The sequence below is a fragment of the Patagioenas fasciata genome, chromosome 5 (assembly GCF_037038585.1).
Source record: "Patagioenas fasciata isolate bPatFas1 chromosome 5, bPatFas1.hap1, whole genome shotgun sequence".
Lineage (NCBI taxonomy): Eukaryota > Metazoa > Chordata > Aves > Columbiformes > Columbidae > Patagioenas > Patagioenas fasciata.
Genome location: NC_092524.1, coordinates 54,815,530 through 54,841,034, shown reverse-complemented (window position 1 = coordinate 54,841,034; position 25,505 = coordinate 54,815,530). Strand labels below are relative to the sequence as shown.

Below are 25,505 nucleotides of genomic sequence, written 5' to 3'. Positions count from 1 at the left end.
ACATCAGGATTTTACATCATGAGTGTTAAACCTAAGAGTATGTAATGTCTCTTCCTAATGAAACACAAGGTGTACAGAAGATATCAGCTCACAATAAATGATGCATGTGTGATAACGTATTTTAACTTGTACACCTATTTGCAATATGTATAATAGGCAGTTCAGAATTTAGGATATATCAGATCAAATAATTAGACTCAATAAATAGACTTCTGCTATATTTAATTCTCTCCCCTAGTTAACTGAAAATGTAGATTTAGGCAGTCCCATTGACTGATCCAATATCAAAATTCATGTAGGGTGACCCAGATTCTCACAGAGTCTATGTGGTTGTGTATGCTGAGTTAAGGGTCTCTTCCCCCTCTGCCACTGTCTGTGGCTCACCATCCCTCAGGAAATGTGTCCGCTCAAAACAGGGGAAAATGTGTACAGCTCTGAAGAACAAGATCTAGACCAAATACCACTCATATTACTCTTAATGCAAAATATTGCTTGTTTTGAGTGGTACTTACATAGACAATTCTAGCCCTAAATCGAAGAAAAATGTAATAATAATTGATTTTATTTTCATGTGTTAACATTTCTAATGTTGACATTTCTTAACTATTGGACATACAATTCAAAGACAATGTAATGGGAAAGAAGCTGGTCAACTGTCATTGTCTAAAAGCAGTTAATAAATGTAATAGAATTCCTGTTCTTTTAGAACAAACCCACTTTCCTTGCTCCAAGGTTACAATGATAGCAGCTGCAATACTGATTGGTAGGCACTGCTGCGGCTCCCCGATAAACATCCCCTAATGTGGTTTGAAAGCCTACCCTTATCAGTGTAACATCTTTCTCTAAAACTAGATCTGATGCAGCAGGAAATGGCAAATGCAGAGGGAGGAGATGTTTCCCATGGGTAGCAGAGCTGAGCCTTTCTCCTTCGCGCTGAGCATGTGGACAGCACTGACACAGAGAAGTTGGTCATCTGGGGACCATGATAAGAAATATCTAGTATTAAACTAGTTGATTGCTTGGGAAAAAAAAAAAAAAAAAAAAAAAAGGTTACCTAAATGTGAAATATCCTCTTCGCATGTATCTGTGGCCCTGGCATAGTGTTGTTGCATGGGTGACTGAAGCATATCTGATTGCACACGGCTTATTTGGGAGAACTCATGTGTTTTTCCACATTCTTGTTACAGCTCCCAAGTCGACCTTTTGTCCCACTGAAGAGACTTGGTGGCCAGGCCTGGTTATTATCATTGCAGTATGCTGTGCCACACTAGTGTTTCTCCTCGTAGTTGTCATCATTTGCTACAAAGCCATAAAAAGGTAAGACTCCAGATACTTTTACTGTGCTTAGGGCAATACAACCCCTCAAAGGTTGACCCAAGACTAGGCTGACACCATGTTATTTTAAATGCATCCCAAAGGCAAAACCCATCCTCTAGTCAATGTGTGTTTTTATTGGAAAGTCACTGTATGTACCAATTCCTGCCTGTGTCAAGGATGAAGTTTAATGCCCAGCTATGGGCACAAGGAGGAGAAAAACTAGAAATGGGATAGGGCCACAGCGTTCAGATTAATATGAACTCCCCAAAGTCACATTACTGCAGGTTGCTGGGGAACGTCGATAGCTTTGGTCTGGCCAAGTGCAGATGTAGGAAACACTGTCCTATCCAGTTCTGGTTGTATTCAAAATTTATATGTGGGACATGAGATTTCTGGCCCACGCCCATGACTAATTGTAGCATTTCTTCACCTAAATAATATTTCATATTTTCAGCAGAAAAAGTAAAAATCCATATCTTTCATGAGATACAGCATTGACATCCAAACCACAGTTTGGATTAAATTATGTTTATTCAGCTTTGGGATTTTTTTGGGGGGGGGGGAAGAGAAAATAAAATACCTTTTATGAAAAAGTTATCTGCATGCAAAGCAACTGCAACATTTTTTATGAGCCTCAGCAGGCATGTCACAATGGTGGAGCATCACACATGCTTTGTGGTTGAAAAATTTATGCAGGATTTGGAGGATAGTATATCCAAGAGCATCAAAAAGGGAGAATTGAAACAAGAAGACAGAAGTCTGTGTCTAATTTCTTATTAAATTTACATAAGTATCTCTGCTACTCTAGTTTAGCTAAAATGAATGCTTATTGGTTTTGCAGAGTTGGAAGGCTTTCAGTCTAGCTACTGAACTTCTTAAAAATCATCTATGAAGGACTGAAATTGGAGTAAAATTGGGTTGGTAACACAGAGCAAAATTTCTTACTTGTAGTTTCTGATCTGCTAGCGGCTGCTTATAGGGGATTGGTCCAATTCCATGTGGAAAGTTGTATTTGTTTCAAAAACAGCTATTGTATTTGTCTGCCTAGGGCCAAACTGTGAATTATTTCTGCCAAGGCTGCAAAATATACCAGCTGGAGCAGTAACTCTCCAGGGCAACATGTGCCTAGTGAAGAACTGCTCTTCAAATCTGCTCTGATACTGGTAGACGGGAAGTACAGAAAAGAAATTTGAACAGGCAAATTTAGAGCTGCCTTGAAAAGGCTGTGGGAGTTCACATAACGAAGTCTTATGCTTCATGTCGGTGAACAATAATACAGATACTTGATGAAGACACCCATTATTTGTCAACAGTGTGAATATCAACACACAAGTCAGCTGCTTGAACAGGCATTAGGCTCAGAGAAAGTGAAAATTCCTCTTAGATCTTCTTATTGTTGACATTCACACTCCAGACAAACGCTAAGCTGAAAACTGCTTAGATGTGGGACAGACAGCTATAAAAGAAAATCCTATTAATTATATTTTTACAGAGTAACTAGAGCATTTCTTTTCATCAATGGGTCCTTCCTAAAACAGCTTTGTTAAAAGGATGCCCTAAAGTGCCTGGCAGCATTCCTCAGCAGTTCTGGTTCCTTGATCCACTGTAAAAGATATCTATTGATAAACACTCGCAAATAAGATAAGATGTTTCACAAGAGAGGCATCTCTGCCTTTGACACAGAGTATTATCCCATTTTGTTGAGCTGAATTGGTTTGAGTGGCTGTGAGAAATCTTTCAGTCTATATTTGCTGGGAGGTAGACGTGGATAGACAAAGAGTGAGGGGATTAATCTAGGTGATGCTGAAGCCTAGAGTCCCTTCAGTGTTTTCCCAGCCTCCGGCTCTGTAGCCGTGCTCTGCCCCATCCTTTCTCACACCCCGTCCTACTAGGTCTCCTCTGCAGTCCTCCTGCCAGGCCCTCCTTCCCGCACATCTCCTGGAACTGCGACCTCTGTCACTGCAGCATTTCTGACAAATCTGTCCATTACCTCCAGGGCAGTGCGTTGTCTCTTACTTAGAATATACCCATCCCCTTTAGATGTGAACACCACCCACTTATCCTCCAGCTGCTTCTAGTTTGTGTTGTAACCTCGATATGGTACCACCCTCTTCACCCCAGGAAAGGCACATGCTGACTGCCGTGATGTGGAGATCAGAACCCAGCCTGAAGACCCCACCTTTGCCTGCCTGAGTCTTTCTTAGCTCTGGGTGAGGGTAGTGCTGTGGCTCACCATTGAACATCATCTTTTCCTTCTTGTACCATGTCAGGCATGTCTGCAGGTTTCAGAGGTGTCCCAACCTTGTTTCCCTACTGTTGTGTAACTGGTCACTGTGGGGCGGAATAGGAGAGTAGCAGAATATGCTGAGGATGGGACTGTTTACCATGCGCACCACAAACTGCCCCTCAAAGCCCTCTCCTGCTTCGTCTTGTCTCTCTGAAAGCATTTGCCTGCATCTCAGGGGTGTCACTGAAATTCATCACCTACTGTCTGATGAGCAGTGTCAATGTGAAAGTGGCAAGAATTATTAATGAAACATATGCTGTGTAAGACTGTCACCCTCCAGCATTTTTAGACAGGAACAGGGAAGGAGATCCATGTCTTCTCATTTGGAAACCCGCATTCTGATGAGAGCCTGGGGTGTGACAGAAACTGGAAGTGCCAGTAAGCAGGAAAACTGCCTTGGCAGCAGCAGATGGCTCATATTTTTTTTAGTACAAAAGGAACAACATTTAAAAATTCTCATCAGTCCATTAGCTGAAAAAATATAAATAAAAATTAAATAAAAAGGAAAAGAAAAATACTGAGAACATACTGAATATGATTTCAGATCTGGTGATACTAACAGTTTTACCCATGAACAGATGTATCTTATGTATACATCTATCTATATCCTATGTATCCTGTCTATAGTAGATCCTATGTATCTCCTATAGTAGACATCTGGTTTTAATCTCCCAGTGACAGATCCATAAGTATTACAGGAGACTATTGCAAAAGCCTAAAGCATATGGCTCAGTTTAATTAACATTATAAGAAGTGCTGAAGAGTGAAATAACAGCAGTCATCTGGTTGTAGGGTTTAACAAGAGTTAAATGTTTTAGTAGGAGAGTGCAGGCAGGGATTTATTTGCATGAAGCTTGGATCTGTTGTATTAATCCCTCACTTTCATATGGATCAAATTTGAAGTAGAAACAAAAAGAAAAATCCTTTTGTGCTTAAGTTAAAATCTCATTTACTGATTTCAAAGGGCCAGACCAAATCAAACTCTCTCACGTCTGCTCTTCTGTAGCAGGAAGAGTGGGAGTGACTGTCTTCGAGGTATTGTAACTCAGCTGTGTTTTTATTCAATCTGTATAAAAACTGTTTCTCCTGGGGTGATTTGTTTTCTCTTGTAAAAGGTAAAACTTCAGCATATCACCAATTTTAGGTACTAAGGGGTTTTGTGATAAAATACAACCACATGAATTGCTGCTTCTTTGTATAAAGTAACTACCAGAACCAAGCCAGTATGTTGTTATCTCCATCCCTGCATGTCCCTTGGAAATATTCAGGTTCTCCCAATATGAAACGGTCATAAGAAATGCTGAAATCCATTCCAACAGATGTATTTGACCTCTCTGGTCCATGAGGGAACTAATACCAAAATGTGTCAATCAGCTTTAATATTCAGAGAACTGACAGACAGGTTAAACTCTTGGGAAGATATACATGAGGCAATTCTTCAAGGGATTTTAAAGCAGCCTCTAAATTTCCTTGAGTGGTGCTGGTGTCTGCAGTGCTGGGCACTACAAGACTGGAACACCAGGTACAGATGGGTGCTGCTGCATAGATCAAGGACCAAAGGAGATCACACGTGATGTTATGTTGTGTTACAGCATGGTTGCACACACGATCATAGCACCTTCAGTTTGGCAGTGGAGGAACAGCTATTTCCTCTGGTCATGATGACAGAGGGATATTTCCTCTTTAAAAATGTGAATCTTCTCTTAAGAAACTTTTCCATGGCACATTAGAAAAATTTTAAGTATTGACACTTAGCAGCAGTCACAGTCTGTAACATTTGCAGATTTCTAGGACAGGCTCACTGGCCAGAACTCAGATCCATTGTAAGCAGTGGGACTTTTCTGCTCATTGCGTGAGTAACAAAAGTTATCTCACAACCAGTGATTTCTGTAACATATAGAAAGAACAGATGAATAACAGGTTCAAAATCTGTAATACCTCCATGTATTTCTCTAGCATTTCTTCATCTGTAAAAACCTGCCATTCTTTCTCTTTCCCTGGAACACTGTCACAAAGAAGTAAAAACAGGAGGTCCAATGGCAATTCATAAACTAGCACAGGCTAGAGGAAGCTGGATCATTTCAGTATTACATGGATTGTGGACTGGATTTGGGCAAGTGCATCATGAATGCCAGCAGCTCTAACAAATCTTCATCTGATGTAAATTGGTACGGATTCAAAAACAATCAGTGGAGCTTGATTCATTTTATTCAGCTCTGGAGGTGGCTGTCTCTTAAGCTTTCTTTTAATGTCTCCAAGCACCTCAATAACAGTAAGACAGTAAGACTGGAGGGAAGTAAGAAGTAAACACAGTAAAGAGGATTAACAAGACTTGTTTGGTAAATAAGTAATTGAGATGGGGGAGAGAGGGACCTGCAGTATGTAATCCTATTTCTGCAGCTCACTGGTGTGTCACTGTCTGTTAGGGGAGTAAGATATTTCCATAAATAGGAAAAATAAATCTCTGGCTCCCTGTATAAAATTAATATACTGGAGCCATCTCTCAAACCTCAAAAGAGAAGGCAAAGCTGAACATCCTGGTCTCTGTCACAGCTGATGCACCAGCTATGCAGCCTGGCAGGAGGTGTTTCAAATGGTTTGGCAACATGTGAAAAACCTGTACTTAGTACACCCAGAATGTCCATATGATCTGAAATGATTGATGAGCAGCCCATGGGTCTGGGTTGTGACTCCTTGGCTCTGCTGGATTTTAGGCAGGATGCATACCTCTGCTCTCAGAGGTACCACAGGGTTTGCTGCCAAAGAGCCCTCTTGCTAAGTCAGCAGAGAAAGCAGGTTGATGATAGCAAAGTTTTGCATGATATACCTTTTACTATTCAACTTTGTCAAACCACAACAGTTTTTTATGTGTCCCATAGCCTGAGAGAGAGGTACCAAAATGCCTACACATGCACTTCCTGAAACAAAGCGGAGTTCACCTTCAAATAATAATTAAATGGAAGAAAACATTGTACTGAGATAAAATGACAGGTCATATTTAAACTGCGTTAAAATTCATTGCTCAGGTATTTTCTAGGGTACCTAGCATTAGCATTTGATTTATGGACCCTGTGTACTGCAAGGTCTAGTTTCAGGAGTGGACACAAGGTTCAGGAAGTTTGTTTTGTTTAACAAAATAAGGCAAGTGCTTGACAGGGGAGAACATGGAGGCTTGTTTAAGGAGGGTAAAAAAGTGGGATATGGGGCTGTGTGAGCTGGTATGCATGGAGGAGTGTGTCCCACGGTACGGGGGTGTAAGTCCTGCTCAGCAGGCCATGGTCCCACACCTCTCCCCAGCCGATTTTGTACCGTTCACTCCCCCAGAGAGCCAGGACTCTGTAATTCTCCACATTGCCATCTCCTATGAGAAGCAATGAGGCTAAGCACAATCTACTTCAAAATGGTTATTAATTGCAACAAAACAGTGTTTTTCAGTGTGGGGAGAGAAGAAAGAAAAGTGCCCTAAACTTACTTAATGGCTTTGAAGTGGATATTCATGGCAGGGCTGATGACAGGCAGGTCAAGGTGAATTGAGATTGTTAATCTCTTTTATTTTCCTTGATGCATTAGAAGGGTTTGTACTGAAATGGTGCCTTAATTCTCAGCAGGTGCCTGGAAAGACAGTAATTACTCAGAAGTTAAAGTGAGATAGTTGGTTGAAAAACTGGGTTAAAAATTGCTGTTTGAGGGGGGGACACTCAAAGGGAAGAAGAAGAAGAAGGTCTGTGGGGCCAGAGCTATGTCTTTGATGCAATTCATTGATGTCAGACTGGTTCAGCTTTGCAGAAGGGCCAACCCTTAAGAAGTCCCATTCAAAAAGGAATATGGTCTTCACTGGGAAGACCTGGGAATGTCCCTGAGGGCAGCTGAAAGAAAGACAAACTTCAAAATTTTGGAAAAACAAGTGTGCTGGTTTGATTGAAAATTAATTTATTTTCTTCATGCAGTTAGAAACCTTTCTTTTTCATAGCTAGCATGGTCATTATTTGGACTTAGTTTGAGAACAAGAGATAACACTTTGGGACAGAGTTAATGTTTTTAATTGCTCTTGTCCGAGAGCCAAGGACATTCTGAGCGCTCTGCCCACAGGTGTGAGGCAGCGAGGAAGGGGGGATAGATGGGGCAGAGCTTGACTGACATCCAGACTGATCAATAAGAGTATTCCATCCCATCAGCATCTTGCTTCTTATTTAAGGAGAGTTAGAGAGAGAGTCTCTCTTTTCTTCGCTCTCAGAGACCTGTTCAGGGGAGTTCTGTTCGCGATTTCATTAGTTCGAACTTTTGCCATCCTGCCGTTTTGCAGAGGCCTCTGGGCCTTTTCTGCCTTTCTTCTCTCTTCTCTCTTTGGGATCAGCTTTTGGGACCAGGTGCTGTTTCCTGGGACTGGCTGCTCAATGTGGACGGAGCTCATAAGGAATTGCATAGAGTATCTTTTATTTTATATTCTATTTCAATTTTATAGATACATATTTACTAGGAGTATGTTAGTATTTTGTTCTTTTATTAAACTGTGTTTATCTCAATCCACGTTTCTCCCTTTCCTTTTGATTCTCTCCGCTATTTGGGGGTCAGGGAGGGAAGTGAGTGAGCAGCTCTTGTGGTTGTATTGCTGCCTTGGGTTAAACCAAAACAGCAAGGAAAAAGACAGTCACACTGTAGCCTGGTTATATGTTCCACTGACTGAATGTTGATGCTTATGAACAAAAGGATCAGCATCAACCACTGAGCACCACTGTCCATGTCTGCTGTCACCTCTAAACAAAACCCAGTGTGTTCCCATGTGTTGCCTCCATGCCTTATCATCTCCCAGTGGTGTATTTGTTCCCATCCTTGGATTGAGGTTGCAGATGACAATTTAAATACTCTGAGCAGCCAATCTTTCTGCAAGAGATCCCACTTTTATACTATAAAGAAATTAGTTCATAGAATCACAGAATGGTTGAGGTTGGAAGGGACAGCATGAGATCATCTAGTCCGAACTTCTTCTCTAACAGAGTCAGCTAGAGGAGGTTGCCCAGGTCTATGTCCAGCTGGGGTTTTAATATCTCTACAGATGGGGAGTCCACAACCTCCCTGAGTTCTCGTTGGTTTTCCTGTGTTCTTTCAAAGCTATCACTATTTATTAAACTAAATGTAGCCCTGCTGGATGAAAACTGAGTGCTAGTACAAGGAAAATCTGTTGTTCTTCCAAACAGTATTAAAGTCTGGTTTTTGGTTGTGCAACAGTTTCCAAGATAGAATATATGAGACAAGTTGTTGAACAGCTTTACAGCTTGACTCAAGCCCACTGGAGATGCCAGAGCTCTGCTGTATTCATTTTGTTAATTCAATGTCATCATGAGGGATTTTGAATGGGGGACTAATAGGTGATGGTGCCCCCTGTTTTTGGGGTGCACCATTTTTTAAGTTGAATAGCAGAAGTATTTGTACTACTTGTTAGCAGGTATATTTGACACATCAAGGGTTGATGAGCAAGTGGATGAAGTAGCCTTTTATTTGGAGAGATGGCTGAGCCAAGCTGCGTGGGCAGTGCTGTGCAGGAAAGTTTGCTTTGCTGTTGCCTGTGCAGTACATGTTGGTTGGATAAGCATGAGAATCTGCTCTTCAGGACTGTCAGTCTAGGATTTTCATAAGCACAACTTGTTTACATAACTATTATAGGGCAGGATTTCTCAGTCTCTTTTAAGTTATATCAAAGTCACGTTCAGCTATGGGGAAAGTTTGTTGTCACAAATGGATAACATACCCCACTGTTCTCATAACTGGGAACACTGTAAGCCTTCAGAGGGCTGTAGTCTTTAGTACAAAACAAGTGGTCCGAGTGTTTCACAGAATACTCTCCTATGGATCATTTTTCACTTGTTCACTCCTAAATTGTGATGTATTGACAAAGATTCCAACATAAATTTGTGGAGCATTATGTTCTATTCTGTGATCAATTAACTTTTCACTGTGACCAGAAATAAACTTGCCATTTTTCTGTTTTCTATTGCAGATGAGGGTACCACATCGAATGGGCAGACCTCTTGTGATAGATTCAAGTCTTGTACAGTTATTGCCTCAGTGCAAATCTGTAATAGCCATGGCTGAATTTTACAGGCTCATGCCAGAATATAATGCTAATGCTGGCCTAATTATATTGGTTGAAATATTCCTGTTTTACCCCAGTGCAATTAGGAGGTCCAAGTGGATACTAGAGCTTTGAAACACACAGGAGGGTTGCTAGGTTTACCATGAGTTTTTTATTACGTTTTCCTGAAGCCATAACTTCTGAAGAAATCTGAATAAATATGAGATCAGGGTTCTCTATAGCTACTTGTCTAAAAACTGACTTAAAACTCAAGATTCCTACATATTCAAAATCCTACAAGGCAAAAAAATTAAGTTTTCTTATGAATGCATTTAATATGTAAGCCAATCATAGTTTTTACAAGCTGACACGAGGACGCTTGTGGCTGGCCCTGATGGTGAAAAGCCACAGCCATGTCTGAGGTGTACCTAGCACAGTGTGCAAGAACATTTGAAGAAAGTTTTGGGCTTGATCATCTGGGATATCTGAGTTTAGGACTGTGTTTGTTACAGCCTGCAAGAACCCAGCAGCAGCACCCTGGGGTGCCTGGGACAGTCAGAGGAAATTGTACCCATGATAGTAGGGTGGGGGTGTAAATCTTTTATTTCAGCTCTGTATCACCCAAAAAATCCCTCTACATAGTGAGAATCTCATAGGAACCTGCTGGGTGCCTCTATTACCCCCTTTTACTTTCCCCAAAGGATTTGCAGTGCATCTGGAGTAAAACCAGTAAAGCCTGATTTCTCCAGTGGCTGAACAACTGCGGCTCTCACTGGGTTCAATGTACATGGTAGATTTTCAGGAGCTCTAAAATCCCAAAAGTTAGAAAAAGAAAGCCAGAAAAGTGTGGGAATGCCCCAGCAATTCCCACACATGCCACACGCTGTCCCAGCCAGGCTATGCCCAGGCTCATTCTGCTCTGCCTTGGGGTGACAAGAAGCCAGACCTGACTGTGGAGCAGCTAAGCACCATTTGGTCCCCTACCCGCCACACACATCCAGCCACCTTCAAGATGACCGGGACTGTTCAGCACATGGCTCAGCCCTGTTTGCATGACCCATTCCCTCCCAGTTTCTGCCCTTTCTTGTTTTCTGCAGAGCTCTGTTTCTTGCATCACCACCACATTACCCCACATTTGACCATGCAAAAGATACCCCTTTCCTGCTTGGCTTCTCCGTACACTTCTGGCCAGCAGCCTTGGCTTGGTGCCACCCTTGGCTCCACTACTTCGTGGCTTCTGCTGACTTTGGTTTTGATGCCTGAGTCTAACCTGGACTTGTGTGTGCAGAGACCCTGGGAAAGATAGATAGAGCTCAGGGAATGGCAGAAGCTGTGCTTGGATGTCTTTCCTCCTGTGCAGGGAATCTCAGCCAGAGGTAACAAGGCATTTGATCGTGGCAGCAGTATTTCACACTGCAATTTATGTGCATTAGCTTCACATCTTTGTCTAATTAGTCACAACTTGGTTTGCAAACAAGATCTCAGCTTTTCTATGCCCTAGCTTAGAGCAGATGTTGGTAAAGGAGATCTCAGGGTTGCTTGTCCACACCTGGTTTTGGGGGTCCCCACTGCTCTGAAGGGAGGTCACATCACACATACCCCACCTTACTGTGCTGTTTGCTGCCATGCAGCCACACTGCCCGTGGGGAAAAGCGGTGCAGACAGGGTCCCCCTTCACAGAGCTGCAATGCTTCTCAGGCACACATCAAGCCCCTTGCAGCTGTGTTGCCACCACTTGTGTGGCTACATAATCTGATTTCTGCTAACTCTGTCCTTCCTTCTCTGCACTCCCCACCCCGTACTTACTGCTAAATATTTATAATGTTCCCCTGTTGCTAAGCAGCACACAGCTCCCCGCACGGGAGAGTCTTGGAGTCTTGCTGCAAAGGCGAGACATGCACTGGGTCGGCATGGGCAGATCAGTGGGTGGGAGAAGATGGCATCAGCTGGGATAATCCTGCTCTGCTGCATGCTTACCTCACTCTGACTTGGGTGTCCCCTCCATCAGCAGGCACGTGGCCGCCCCTTCCAGTATGTCTGGGCTGGAGAATGGTGCTCCTGGTCTGTCTATCTCACAGAGCTGTTGGCTAAATAGTCATGTCACAGAACACTTATGGAGACGAGCGTTGCAGCATCCGTTCCACAAGCTAGTGCCAAATGATGAACTAAAGCACTAATAGGGGAGTCTGACGTAAAGGGTCTGATCCCAGCTGTGTGCAACACAAGAGTGGGAAAATAGGGTCATTCTTCATTCTGGCCCTTGAAAAGAGGCCATGCAAAGAGGTTTCAGGTGGAGATATGATGCCTTCTTCATTGTCTGCTCTTTGAGGCAGTAGCAGGAAACCTGATGAAAGATTTAAATACTTCAAGCAACAGGAACTGCAGGATAACCCATTTTTTCCCTTCAGTTGCTCTGAGCCCTGGGAAGCCAGTGTGGAGACTGAATGAACTCAAATCCTTTCTCAGAAATTGTCCCTAATTACAATTGTCTAAACACAGTTCTCAAACTGCACCAAACCAAACCTTTGTGTAGACATCAAGGTGTGCGGGACTTGCTGGTTCCTCTGCCTCTGTATGGACTTGCCCAGTTGTGCTCCTGGAGCATGGGAAGGCTGGGAGCGTGCTGTGCCTGATGGGGTTTGCATTTGTCCTGCAAAGAGAAGGGTTTGGCTCTGCAGACTCTTCTTTATGAGTGGAGAAATTCAGAAGCAGCTGCTTGGAAATTAGTGGTCTTACCGTAGCCGGTGGCAGAGACAGGTTGCCTAAAATGCAAAGTGATCAAGATAGTTGCAAAGGTCAGTTCATTTTACAAGCTTTTGTTTTCTTCTGAGTTCCTTGCATTTGTTTGTGTCACAGACACTCCTCTATTGAAGACATTTCTACAATGAAAAACCTACAGAGAATTTTGTTTCACCTGCACAGAAATTAATCATTACTATTCAAATAATTTTGTGAAATTCAATTTCAATTATTCTGTGAAACAGCAGCAGCCTTGTTCTTCTGTATGGATCAAGTCCATCATTCAAGTTTGTGCCGATGTTAGCTAGGGATCAAATAGCAAGGTAGTTTAGTTATCTACATTCAGCAAAAAATCTGGGTAGAAAGTAGCACAGAAGATCAACTTTGTTTTGCAGATGGAAAAGTCCGGTGCCTAAACTGGCAATATCTACAGTCACTTGGCGGATGAGAGACCTACTGTCCTTCAGAGACAGCAGGAGCACAGTGAAGAGCAGCCCTTGCTCAGCTCCTCTCTCTGCCCCTTATTACTTCAACCCCACATTTTTCCTGTACTGGTGGCCACCCTGACCCAGAACACTGGGCACAAAGCACCAGCCCGTCTGCAGCTGTGGCAGGGGATTCCTGCACTTTTCCCTCTCCCCTTCCCCCTCCAATACAGATGTCTATTTTTAGGGACATACGTAATATTGACAATCCCAGGCTGTTTCTGCATTGCCCCATGAGCCGAGCTCCACACACGTACTGTAGCTGTTTACACTGCCTTATGGCAGGACAGGCCTTTGAGGGGTGAGAGTGTGTCCATCTCATTCCCAGAGGGCACTGCCAGCATGTAGCACACTGCCAGGCGTGGCCATGGCCATCCTCCAGACATGGTTTTGCTTTGTTTGAAACAGGGTGCCTTCATTCTCTGCATTTAATATATTCTTTTTTTTTTTTTCTTTTTTATTTAGTGGCTTTTTACCAGACTTGAAGGCCAGCAACATGAGCTCTTTTTTTTTTTACATTAGACTCATTCATTTTTTTCGTTTTGTCCTCAAAGCATATCAATGATGTATTCTGCACTGAGAAGACCTGCTGGATAATGTTAGCTGTAATATCCTTCCAGTCAATAAACCCTTTTAAAGATCATTACAGGGAATACAAAGAATGGGTCATAACATGAGGGGTTGCTGAAAGCACTTTTATCAATTATGTCAGCTAAGAGTTCAGTATCCTAATAGTAAAGCTGCTTCTCTTCCTTAACACTGGTTTTGTGTAGGAGCATAATTCTGAAGTTAGCTTAATTGAAGACCTAGTAGGTAATGTGATCACATCACCTCAGTCTCCCAGGGACAGATCTTCCTTTGTAACTTCGGAACAAATCCTCCTCAAGTCCACCAAAGTCTGTGGAATTACTCCGACTTTGCACTGCTGAAAATAAGTGAAGACTAAACTCCACTTCTTAAATTTCACATGTGGCTCAGCAATCTATTTCAATTACTTGCAATCTGAACAGGCCAAATCTTCCCTTCAGATATAGCCTGAGCAACTCCAGCAGGCTGTGATAGATGCACTTGTGCAGCAAGAGCTCTGCCCACCACATTTTGCACCTGAGCGCATCAGCTCAGAGAACCTCTGAGTGCAGCTCTGCATCAACTTTTTTTCCCTCTGAGAGAAGCACTCATCGAAGGACAGATCTTCCATCTGTGCATAGCAAGTGGGATTTGACTGTCACAGGGGAGCATGAAACACCCCGAAGCAGTAATCACCCACATGCCTGCAGGACTTGCTTAAATATACTCCAGAAACTGGTCAGCTAAAAATGGCTGTGTGGGAGAGCTGAATTAGCCATAAATTGCATGAAAATGCTCATGTGAACAGCCAGAAAAGAAGAAACTCTACTTAGGAGATAGTATCTTGGGGCAAAATCAAAGCCTATTGATGCACCATGACTTGCAGTGCTGTGAAAGAGACTTTCCCTTTTCGTATAATTGTCCTAGCCCATGCACTTGTACAGATCTTCTCCCATTCTTCACCTATGAGAGACACAAAAGATCTGAAGATGTTAAAAATTGCGTGCTTACTTTCTCCAGTAAATTTTATTTACTAGCTGAAAACTAGTTTTGTTTGGCTAAGACTGAAGTATTCAAAGGTCTCCAGGGAAAGAATGGCCTTTTCTGGGTCACAAAAGACACTTCTTTTTTTTTCACAAGGAGCAAAGGGGCAATGCAGCTTGAGAAAGGAGACCTCCTTCAAATGTCCAAAACTGAAAGTAACTAAATACAGGTAATATCACACAGATTACCTACAAGACTTTCTAGTTTGGAGGAGTAAAAAATATCACTTATTGGGATAATAAGTAATAAACACCAGGGCAAGACAGTTTGTGTCTTTTAGGTGCTGGACTATCTTACTTACCAGACTGGAGATTGACATACAGGAATACATGTGAAAGCCTTAGGAAACTGAGAGTATTGAACACTGGTCCTCGACAAACATTGAGCAGTATTGAGTGCATTGCTGAAAGCTGTCCAGATGGAGCTGCTTTTTATTATAACAGTAAAACATTTGTTTTGTACGTGGGAAGTAGTGGAGCCAGTAACCTCTTCCTACAAGTAATTAATAGTATGCTGCTTGTTTTCTGGACAGAGAGATGGTCCACATATGGCCGTTAACTAATTTAATAGAGAAAAAACAAGGTTTCAGAGAAATTTCATCATTAGGGTTTCTTCTTTTATTTCTATCTTTACATTGTCAAATAAAAAATATCCAGATCTGATTTTTCTGGTTCCTTTGAGACAGTCAAATGAAGAAGTCAGAATGTGACTCTCTTCCCATGACTCTCAAAACTATCTTCAGAGAAGTGTTCTTCTTTAACATGAGCCCTATATGTCTGGGACATACCTCCAGGCTGGCCAGCCCAGGTTAGTCATTAGGCAAGGCTCGTGGTGGGTGGCTGCACACAGGTTTGATGGCTATGTCCCAGGAAACAGCTGTTCTCAGGGCACTGGGCCCCTCTAGCTGGTCCTGTTCACAAACCGGTCTTAGAAAACAAGTTCTCTTTTGCCACCGGTTGCTTTCATGGGAACTGATTCACCTCTGACGGCTGATGGCCAGCACGAAACAAACAGCTGCTTGATGAACACCCACAGTACTGAGAGGTAAAGAGCCTCCATTCATGTTCTTTATGACATTTAGGTTACTGGGAGAGGTGATTCCTGTGATGGAATAACATTATAATATTTATTCTTCCATTCCTGTCCTGTATCTGCTAAATAAGGATGTTTCTGAAGTGTGACTGTAGCCCACATATCATCTTTTCTGGGCTTCCAGCAGTGAAGTCTAGCCAAGAGCTCTAAATATAGCTGCCATAGGTACTGCTAGCATCCTAACTCATGAGGCAAAGCTGAGTGAAAATATACCTACCAGGTATTTACCCTTTTTCTTGGATAACTTTTTAACCCAGGAACATGCTGCTGCAGTTGGATATCTACTGGTATATAGGAAGCTTGGATATTTCTGCTGTGCACTGGGGACACATAAGGATAGACCAATCCTATGAAGCAAAGGGGTGTGTCATATGAGACCCAATTTTCTTGAAAATCATTAATTTTTATGTGTTGATAGCTAATGAAATATTCATTGGTACGGAGAATAGCTTTGAAGTCGTTGCATGTATAAGCAATACATTTTCAGCTCTCTGATTTGCTCCTTCCCTCCTGCCGCTTTGCCCCGGGGATCGGCGGGCACACAAGCCACCCGGCACCCACGCGATCCAGCACATGCCACTGGCGAGGCAGGAGAGCCCTGGTGGTGCTCGCTGGTGGAGCAGCTTGCCAACTGCTTCTCTTTCCCCATTGCACAGCCCCATGCAGTGACAGGCAAAAGCGGGGCTGCCTGCAGAGCATGGTAGCAGTTTCCTTGGCGGTAGCAGCCACCTCAAGGTGAAACTGCTTTGAGAGGAGAGACAAGTTCTTCACCTTTGTGAGAGGCGCTGAAAACACAGAAGGATTTTTGGCACAGATACCTTGTACATTGGCACAGGTACAGCTGCACAAAGGCAGTGCAGAGATGCCTCATACCTTTCACTGTTGGCAAAATCTATCAGTTAATACTGATAACAACACAATGCAATCTTTTTTTAATATATATTTTTGCAAGTACCTTTTAAGTATGATTTACAATTTTGTACCACTGTTCAGGAAAGAGTGGAGATGCACTATGGTCTTCTGAGTATTGGGCATCTCCTCCAACAATGCACAGCCAGGAGGACAAAGCAGCCTTTCCTCCACTAAGTGTGTACAAGCGAGACACAAGGTGAAACTCTCCCATAGCACTCTACTGAACTGCCTTACAGACAGTAGGTTTATGCCATATTTACACCAGTAGCCAAAGCTGACAGGGAGGATTTTGTCAAATGTACTGAGTTCTGTGACAAAACTAGGGCCAAAAACTGTGTCTGAGAAATATTCTGAAGACAACTTACAAATGATGTTTGAATGTGCATCATTATATTGACCTTTACACAGGACTCTGCAGAGAACTGGTACAAGCCAATATGAATGTTTTTCATAAATAAGATTTGTAATGTGATCAGAACCTCATCTGAAATTGAAGACTGACCTGTGAAATACACTGTTAAATGGCTGTTTGATGCTTTCTTGATTTTAGGACTCATGCAAATTAATGCATGCATGGTGGAGAGGTCATTATGGACTCTGATGCATCATTTCAGGCATGTACTAAGCTGTACAGAGTTGCGTGTACCTTTCATTCACAGATGTTTGGCATGAAGAGTGCACCAATTTGTTTGCTAAACATCAAAGCACGATGTGTAGCAAATCATACTGTAAAGCAGTGCAAACCACTTGTTAGCGAACAGCCTGTTTCGCCTGCCAGCAAGTGAGTATGCCAGATACAAAACGTTCCCTACTCATTCCCTTACTAATTTAAAACATCCCTTTTACTAATGAAGAGCATTCCCTGGAATAGAAATGCATAAATACAGGGCCACAACACTTCAGCTGAGATGGGGTTTGGAGTATTACGTGTAGGAAGATTGTGCATTATATAGCTTATCAGGCAGAAAGTAGAATAAAAGGCTTCCCTTTGTGTGTAAGAGGAAAACTTGCATGCTTGGACCTCAACAGTCAATGAAATGTGAGGTTAAAAAAAAGCTAGTGACACACACTATTGACACAAACAAAACTAGTGCCCTAATGCAAAACCGCAGTTTAAAAATCACAACAGGCCAAAATGACTTTGCTCTCTAAATATGTAGGTCAATTTTCAGCACTGTGACAAGTGCCTACAAGTGCCAAGCCAGTGATTTATTATAAATGTTGGAACTGAGGCAAGTCTGACACCAAATCCATGTCTGACATGCACATGGAGATAAATTAAGTGAAGGAGTTAAACAGAGCATCCTCTAAGCCTGAACTTTCATGTCTGCCAAAAAATAAATAAATAAAAGCCTTAAATAGCCATTTCATTGAGACCCAATGAAGTAGTTGCTCTGTTTTGCTAGTGCTAACACTGAGCAGTTGATACAGCAGAAGCAGAATTCTGATTAAATCTCCATTCCACTATTTGCAGGCTCTGAAAAAATACACTTTCAATGCACACTGATGCCAGAGGTGTAAAACCAACAGCAACCTCTCCAACAGTGTCTCCAGAGAGGTCTCGCCATCAAGGGAGAGTCTCCAGACCTCCCAGGTCTGTGCTGGGAGACCAGCCTAGGGAGGGGAAAGAGCAAACAGCTCCTCTTGGGAAGAGAAACTGAAGCAAAAAAAAAAAGGAGGAGGAAGGGAGAAAAAGTTTCAGGAGGACTGAAGAAGTTGATATTGAAATCACTTCTAGGAAAAAAAAAAAAAGAAAAATGTAAATTAAAATGAAAGGAAGACTTTTTAACTTGAAGAAAGTAGTGGAAAGATAGATAGGGAAAGAAAATGGAACTGGAAAGGTGCAGAAACACGTAGGAGACCAAAAGAAAGAAGGGCTAAACAGGGGTGAAGCAGCAAAAAAGAAGTGGCCAAAATGTCTTCATTTTTTTGACTCTTCATAGAGCTGATAGTCAGGGTCGGAATGGGGCAGAGCAGATGGAGGGGCAGAAAACAAAAGGAATTTTTGAAAGGAGCACAGAAGTTTGCAGACAATCGCATCATTTTCCCTGCCCAGGAAAAGCCAGAAAAGTATTGCCATCGCGTTCTCCATTCCTCTTGTCAGGGACATGGTGGAGTGGATGGGTGCTTCATGATGGCATGAAAGACAGAGCCTCAGGAGCTTGTGTCAGATACAGACAAGCACAGTATGTTAATGGCTGAAAAAGGATTCAACGAAGCTCTTAGCCTGCTCTTCCATTTCCATTCTCCAACAGCTGGAATCACAGCTAATAGATTAACAAGCTTTAACTCTTACCAGCTAAGGAGCAGCGTAAGGTATCGCTATCAGAAGTATTTTCTTTGAGATTTCAAGCAAAACAAATTTATCTTCCTGTAATCCTTCTCCAGAAATATTTCACTAATACTTTCCTGAAATTCAATGTCATTAACTATTTTTTATTAGTTGTTGTTTGCTTTGTTAAACAATGTCAAGAACAATAGCACAGGCTGACTGTTGTATTACATTTGTTTGTCTGGTCCTCTTTTTTGCCATAGAAGCAACTTCAGCTCAAGGCATAATGTCTGAAATACTCATGTGGAAAGCACAAATCTGTTTCCTCCTACTATGTGTGCAGCTTTGGTTTTAAATAAAGGTTGCACCACTTCTGAGGAGACAAGTTGTGGGGGAAACATATGGTGTAACATGGTCTGTTATGGGACTTATGCGCAGGTCTCTTTTCAGAGTGACTTTAAAATTCCAAATAGGAAGATAATGCTATGATGTGCGGATGTTTATTAGATTTCTGCACTTGCTGGGCATTTTCTGAATTGCCTCACAATTAGCATTGGTGATCCTGACCTGCGTTACCAGGTGGTGTCTGTGGCCATAAAATAAAAAGGGGATGCTTCGGTGTTTAGTGCTGGGGGACTGGTATGTCACAGCAAGCACCATGTTTCAGCCACTAACTCAAACACACAGAACATGGACATTTGTGTCTGGGCTAGTAAACTAGCCTTCCTTCACAGACAATGCAGAATAACATGAATGCCTTGGGCACAAAGCATCTGACTGATTTTCGATATCCACTTTAAGCTGTTCTGAATTGTGCTTCAAAAGTAGCTGCTTCTCTCCATTGATTGTGAAGGTAGTCTGGGATGGTCACCGCAGATGTACATATCTATACTGGTCAGATGAGTCCTCACCTTTGACCAAACATGGTGGTTTTATGATGACTGGTGAGTTGGGCCCGCAGTGGACACAACTGGTCATCATCACAGTTTGAATGATGTTGCTTTTTGAGGAGAAAGGCTCCAGACCGCCCCAAGGCAGAGCCTGGCCCTGTGTCTGAGTCTGTGTTCCAGGGATGAAGTTGAAGGTGAAGGGCTCTCCTTCCATCAGCCTTCATCTCATGCAACATTCATGCCTGTAACTATACACAGACTAGCATGGGGAGACGGACAGCCCATTATCTGGGCTTATGAGCAGACTCCTCATCTTCCAGGTGGATCATGAGGCTTGATAAAATTTTACTGCTGCTTTGATCTCTGTTCAGAAAGGGAAAATAGAGAGGAAATGTTCAGTGTTATGATGTGCCTTACATGTCCTTGCTTTCAATCTGTATTGACAAAGAAGATGTTTATCTCTGTCCTTTCTTTTCCCCCCATTCTGCCTATACATCACTGAACCTGGGATCACCCAAGGAAACCAATGAGAAAAGAAGAGAATGGAACCAGTCGGGCTGAATATGCAATGACCTCCTCCCAAAACAACAAAACAGTTGATAACAATGCGGTCGTATAATCCCCAAAACCCCACCAAGGCACAGGAGGTGGTAAACTTTCAAAGCACACACGTGGAGTATGCAAGGTGGGTGAAGTAAGGCAATGAAAGGAGCTCTGTGGCCAAGAACTTCATTTCAGAAACAGCGCACGCATCAGTGATTCAGAAGAGAAAAGCAGGTTGCTCTTCAGGCTTTCTGCTTCTCCAGGGGAGGATAAATTCACCCACCCGGGCTGCCCGGGGAAAAGGCCTCGCAAAGGCATAAGCGTTGCATGCTGCATCTCATGAAAGCGATGTCACGATGCCTCCCGCTTCTTCTTCTTCCTTGCTTCCCCCAACTTTTCAGTTTGAAATGAGTGTCTGAAAAAAGCAGCTTAAATAGGATCTTTCAAGGAGAAGGTGATCTGCCAGAGTGGCAGCAGCTTATTATGGGTCTGAGGGTCATTGGTGGGAGGTGTCACCTATGTGCTTCTCCAGCCTGTACAATTTTGTATGCTTATTCTTCTTTCTTATCATTCTTATTATTGCATTATTAAAAAGGGAAAAATATTTCTGTTAAGCCATCAAGCAACCAAAAATTGCATGAACTTGTGACTTATTCCAGGAAATTTATCTGCGGTCTGATGACTATGCAATTTCCATGGCTAAAGACTTTTCAGGAAAAGAAATCAAAATGTAAGATTTTAACCATTAGCATTTCTATTGAAAGAGAGATATAATTAAGAGGTGCTTTGAACATTATTACTTTATAATCAGCATCCTTTTTTGCATTGCGCTTCATTTATTGTCTTTAGAAAGTTCTTCCTTTGTGAAATTCTTCATTTTTCTCTGTGTTTGCATCACGCTGATTCCCCAGGGATGCCCCTACAGGAAAGATGTTATTTATATCTTGTGTGAGTGTTGGGGCGGGATTGTGTTGAAAGGAGTAGCAGCCCTTTGAAGTCCTCTTCATTCACTGGTTAGTGTTGTTTCCTGAGAGTGTCAAGTCTCCTGAACTGACCTACCAAGGACATTGTAGGTCTGGCTTGGAGGACCACTTGTGAGGGTCTGGTAAGCTGGTTGTGCCCATGTTAACTCAGTCTCTGCCTCTCCTGGGCAGAGACTGCCAATTGTGCCAAATTCAGCGTAATAGCTTAGTGTTGTACTTTCCATGATGTGGATTGCAGACTGCTTCAAAGCAAAGCTGAATCCACTCAAATTCCTTTCACGTAGGATCTCAGGTTAGACTCAGTAAGTAACCCTTGGGACAAAGGTGATGAGACTAGCCGAGGCGCTGGTCTTGCCTTCGTGTCGCACCTCCACGTGTATGTCTCCATTTACCTCTGTGCTGAAAGTAGTGATGCAGTGAAAGACGAATTTCCATCCTGGCTTCTTGTCTGGACATCAAGCTTCAATACCACTCAGTCTCCATATCTGTGAGTAACGACCCAGCCTCACTCCAGGACGTGGCTACACCCCGGCCATCGTGTCCCTCAGTACTGCAACACACCAATGCTTTCAGTTTTATGTAAGGGTGTGCCTGAACTGCAGAAATCAGACCTGGATTTTGAATGCATTCCTGTCTGCAGTTGATCTATCACTGGGATGTAGAGTTTGGGCTGATGGTAGAGGAAGACGATGTTCTGCAGACCTTCCCCAAAAGAGCTCCAGGATGTTCAAATCAGCCGGTTCAGCTCAGGCCCATCTCTAGTTTTCTATTACCTATTGAACAATAGGGTGTATGTAAATGTAAGTATCTTTTCAACGACAAAATGAAATGCTGCTATATACTGCTTTTGAGGATTTTACGGAGTTATTAGTTTAGCTTTTTAGCCTGTCATCACTATGTAAAAGTTTAGCTACATGAAGTTATTTTTTAAAGGCTAGACTTTCTTGGGAAGTGAATGCAACTACACAAGTGAAAGGGAATAAGCAACCCTTTGCCCCAGAGTATGGTCATTCCCTGCCATATTCATGTTGTGTGCTTGCACAAGACACAGTGGTATGTTCTTAGATCCAAAGTGGGATTAAAATGACAGAATTTACGCTTTGAGTCTAGTATCCCAAATGTTGATTGCCTAAAGCACTTAGCCCCTAAATACTATAATAAAAATATTGCAAGTATATTTCTAGAGTATTTTTTAAGGTATAACATTTATTTTGGTGTAGTTACCTATGTTTGCCTTTCTTTTTTTACTCCAGTTGTTTCTGCCTAAATGTGGCATAGTTTGAGACTGGTTGCTTGTTTAGCTGAGAGTAGAAAGTATGAATGCAGATGAGTTTAGCATAGTACAGGCTCAGGATTAGCACTTTCTCCTAAAGGTTGTTGATTTTATTAATTCTCTAATACAGCTTTAAAGGTATGTTCTGTAAGACCAAAATCACGAAAGGGATCTATAGCCCATTATGTGCATCAAAATGTGTCTGGTTTTGCAAGAAAAAGTCTAAAGAGCTGGTCACAGGACACTTCCTGATTTTCAGTGATGTCAATAATAAAACATCCTCACAAGAGAAAACCCAGGTGCATGACATGACATAACCCACAAAAAACCCCACCCCAGGAGAACATAAACATTAAAAACCTCACAGTGAGGAGGGAGGCAGGGCATTTCAAGGAGGCACTAGGATCTATTTTCAACTCTGCCACTGTTCTGCTGTTTACTAGCAAGTAATTTTGCCTCTTTGTGCCTCAATTTACCCATCTGTATAATCAAGATTAAAATACCAGCTCTGTGGCAGTGTTTTGAGACATATAGATGTATCTCATTTGCATAGGCAGATTTACGCTATCATTATATTCAACATGCTGATATTAAATAAACATATTTGGGCAGATTATCACCATAATATTTCATAAACAAACATTCCCCAGTGTGCTTTTATGAGCCATTGGCCACAGCAGAGCAGCAGCAGCCAGGCTGAGAGCTGCTCCTCCCCTTATCCACAGCCTCTGTGCTCAGCACCACACGGCTGCGCAGTGGGAAGAGATGGGAAAACCTGCACCGGGTAGTTTTGCCATTAGATTCCTGCCTAAGTACAGTTGACTAAATTGCGTCAAAATTTAAGGTGGTCTTCAGAAAGGCACTTGGAAAAGTACACTGGAAGCAGATGTAAGTCTTCAGAAAGGGTAGGACAGAAAGGCAGCATCTTTGCAGAATGGTTTCTGAAGTTTGCTGATATGGTTTAGGTTTCATCTAATGCTCTACGGAATACTTGCAAGGCTTTTATAGAAGAGGCTTCTGTGCTTCCTTATGGTACTATAATTAAATACAAAGGGAAAGGAATAGGCTTGATGGATAAGGGTTTCACTAAGCAGTGACCCTGGATCTGAGGAGCTGGCAATCCAAAATACAGCTTTACAAGCATTTTGAGATGATTTTTAGCCACCAAAATATCAGGCATAGAAAGGTCCTGCATATCTCGGTTCTCAAAATAGCCAGATCCGCAGAAGATGCGAAGGTGGCCAATTTCTGCACAGAAGTTAACCCCTCTGCTGTGACCACCACCAGACAGACTCAGAAAACTGCCATGTTCAGCCTGAGGGAGAGCATCAACTTCAGATTTCTTCTTAAGGATCACAAATAGCAGAAACAAGCAGGGAATGCACTTTAGGGGCCTGAGCTGCAAAGTGTTGAGTTTCCTTGGTCCTCAGAAGCACTGGGAGGGTGGAACTGAAGCCCCAACCCTGCCGCCCTTCCTAGCTCAGACCTGACACAGCCGTGTGAGCGGGAAAGCATCTCTGCCTTGGATAGATGCTGCAAAAACAGACATGGAAGGAAAGAGGAGAGTTCTACTAAATATAAGATATAAATATATTGATATATATCTATACAGAGACCTAATTGTCCAGTCTTGCATGCCATATGGTCACAGCATGTGAAGCGAGTGTGGGCCTCCTGCTCCAACCAGGTCATGACCATAGACGCTGCCAAGCAATGGAGAATCAGGCCTATGGTAGATATGTATTTACAATACTCCCTGCACCTGTACAAACAAAAATATATTATTTTAAATTGCAAAATAGTGTGTTTAAATCAATGCATGAATGTAAATATTCTAAGATCTGCCTTCTTGACTGTGTACCACATGTACAGATGAAAACAAATATTGTTTATAGGAAATCTGTATCAGTGGTTAAATGACTAAAGAGAAAAAAATATCAAAATTAATGTTGTCATGTTTCTCAAACAAGCCATTAATGTATATTTAGTATTTAAGGATATTGCTCAATAAGTATGTTCTGTACCAAAAACTGTGTTGCATATACGGATTGTGCAGTACCCTATTTTAAAAAGACACCATAATTAATTTTTATTTTAAATAAAAATGTACTTGTAAAAAGTTTCCTGTGTCCTGTTGGTTACGTAGCTGAGAACAGAGTCTACACATTGAAGAGAAACGCTGAAGGGACAAATGGCTGCAGTGCCTTTTCAGACACTTCTCTGACTACCCAAATTAACCATGCTTGCTTGAACACTTTCTGTTCTGGTTTTGGAGAAGCTCGTGGCTGCTGCCCATGCCTGTGTCCAGCTGAGTTCTGGTTATGTCTCACCTAACCCTGCAGTTAGAGTCCCAGATATGTGCACTGCTGGTGCTTCATATATGAAGGAATTACAATTGCACATTCCTGCAGCCCTACAAAGCTCAAGAAACCTCTTTATGACAGAGGTGCTGCAAGTTCCCTAACAATGTATTCTAGCTTTAGAGGGGTTTTTTTGTGGTTTTTGCATAATACTACATACCTTTGTTTATTTTGATGCAAGAGATAATCGCACCATTTTATATTCTAACTTCCCATGTGGACTTCACCCTCCCTTTCTCACGCAAGAATAAAAGCAAATTGTGGACCAGTCCTTCGGCAGATCAACACTGATTTGTAACAGCTTTGGCTGGGATTCATCCCAGACAGTTTTATGCCTTTACCAGACAGAGAGCACAGTCCATGTGAGGTCCTCTGGGCCCAAGGGGCTATCACAGTCTGGACCCTCCTTCAAATGGGGCTCTTCCTTCCCCAGTCTGAAGTAACTCTCTAGGCACGTTTAAGTGAGGTCACCTGAATTTGAGCCAGGGAGGAAGGGATTTTGTTTCAAATGTGGGGGTACCTTAGTTCCTCTAATTTCCAGGAGAGAATTCCCTTGCAGCACAAAGATTTGTCTGCCTGATTCCTAGTGCTCAACAGTTTTTGTTGGTCCCTTGGGAGCAATTTCATATCCTAGTTTAAAGAAGCTATTGAAAGGAACAGACCAACACTAA

The 25,505-nt window shown here is 42.3% G+C and overlaps 1 protein-coding gene across 5 annotated transcripts in view; it reads left to right on the top strand.

The window, feature by feature from the left end:
• Positions 1 to 24,596, top strand: part of PRIMA1 (proline rich membrane anchor 1) — a 54,214-nt gene extending 29,618 nt beyond the window's left edge. For 2 of the 5 annotated variants that reach the window (XM_065840084.2, XM_065840083.2), the window contains 2 exons: positions 1,188 to 1,317; positions 20,195 to 24,596. In XM_065840084.2, the coding sequence (XP_065696156.1) occupies positions 1,188 to 1,317; positions 20,195 to 20,294 (230 nt within the window). In that variant the 3' untranslated portion in view covers positions 20,295 to 24,596. The other 3 variants (XR_011739422.1, XM_071809589.1, XM_071809590.1) reach the window with 3 other exon arrangements.
• The last annotated feature ends 909 nt before the right edge of the window (positions 24,597 to 25,505 follow it).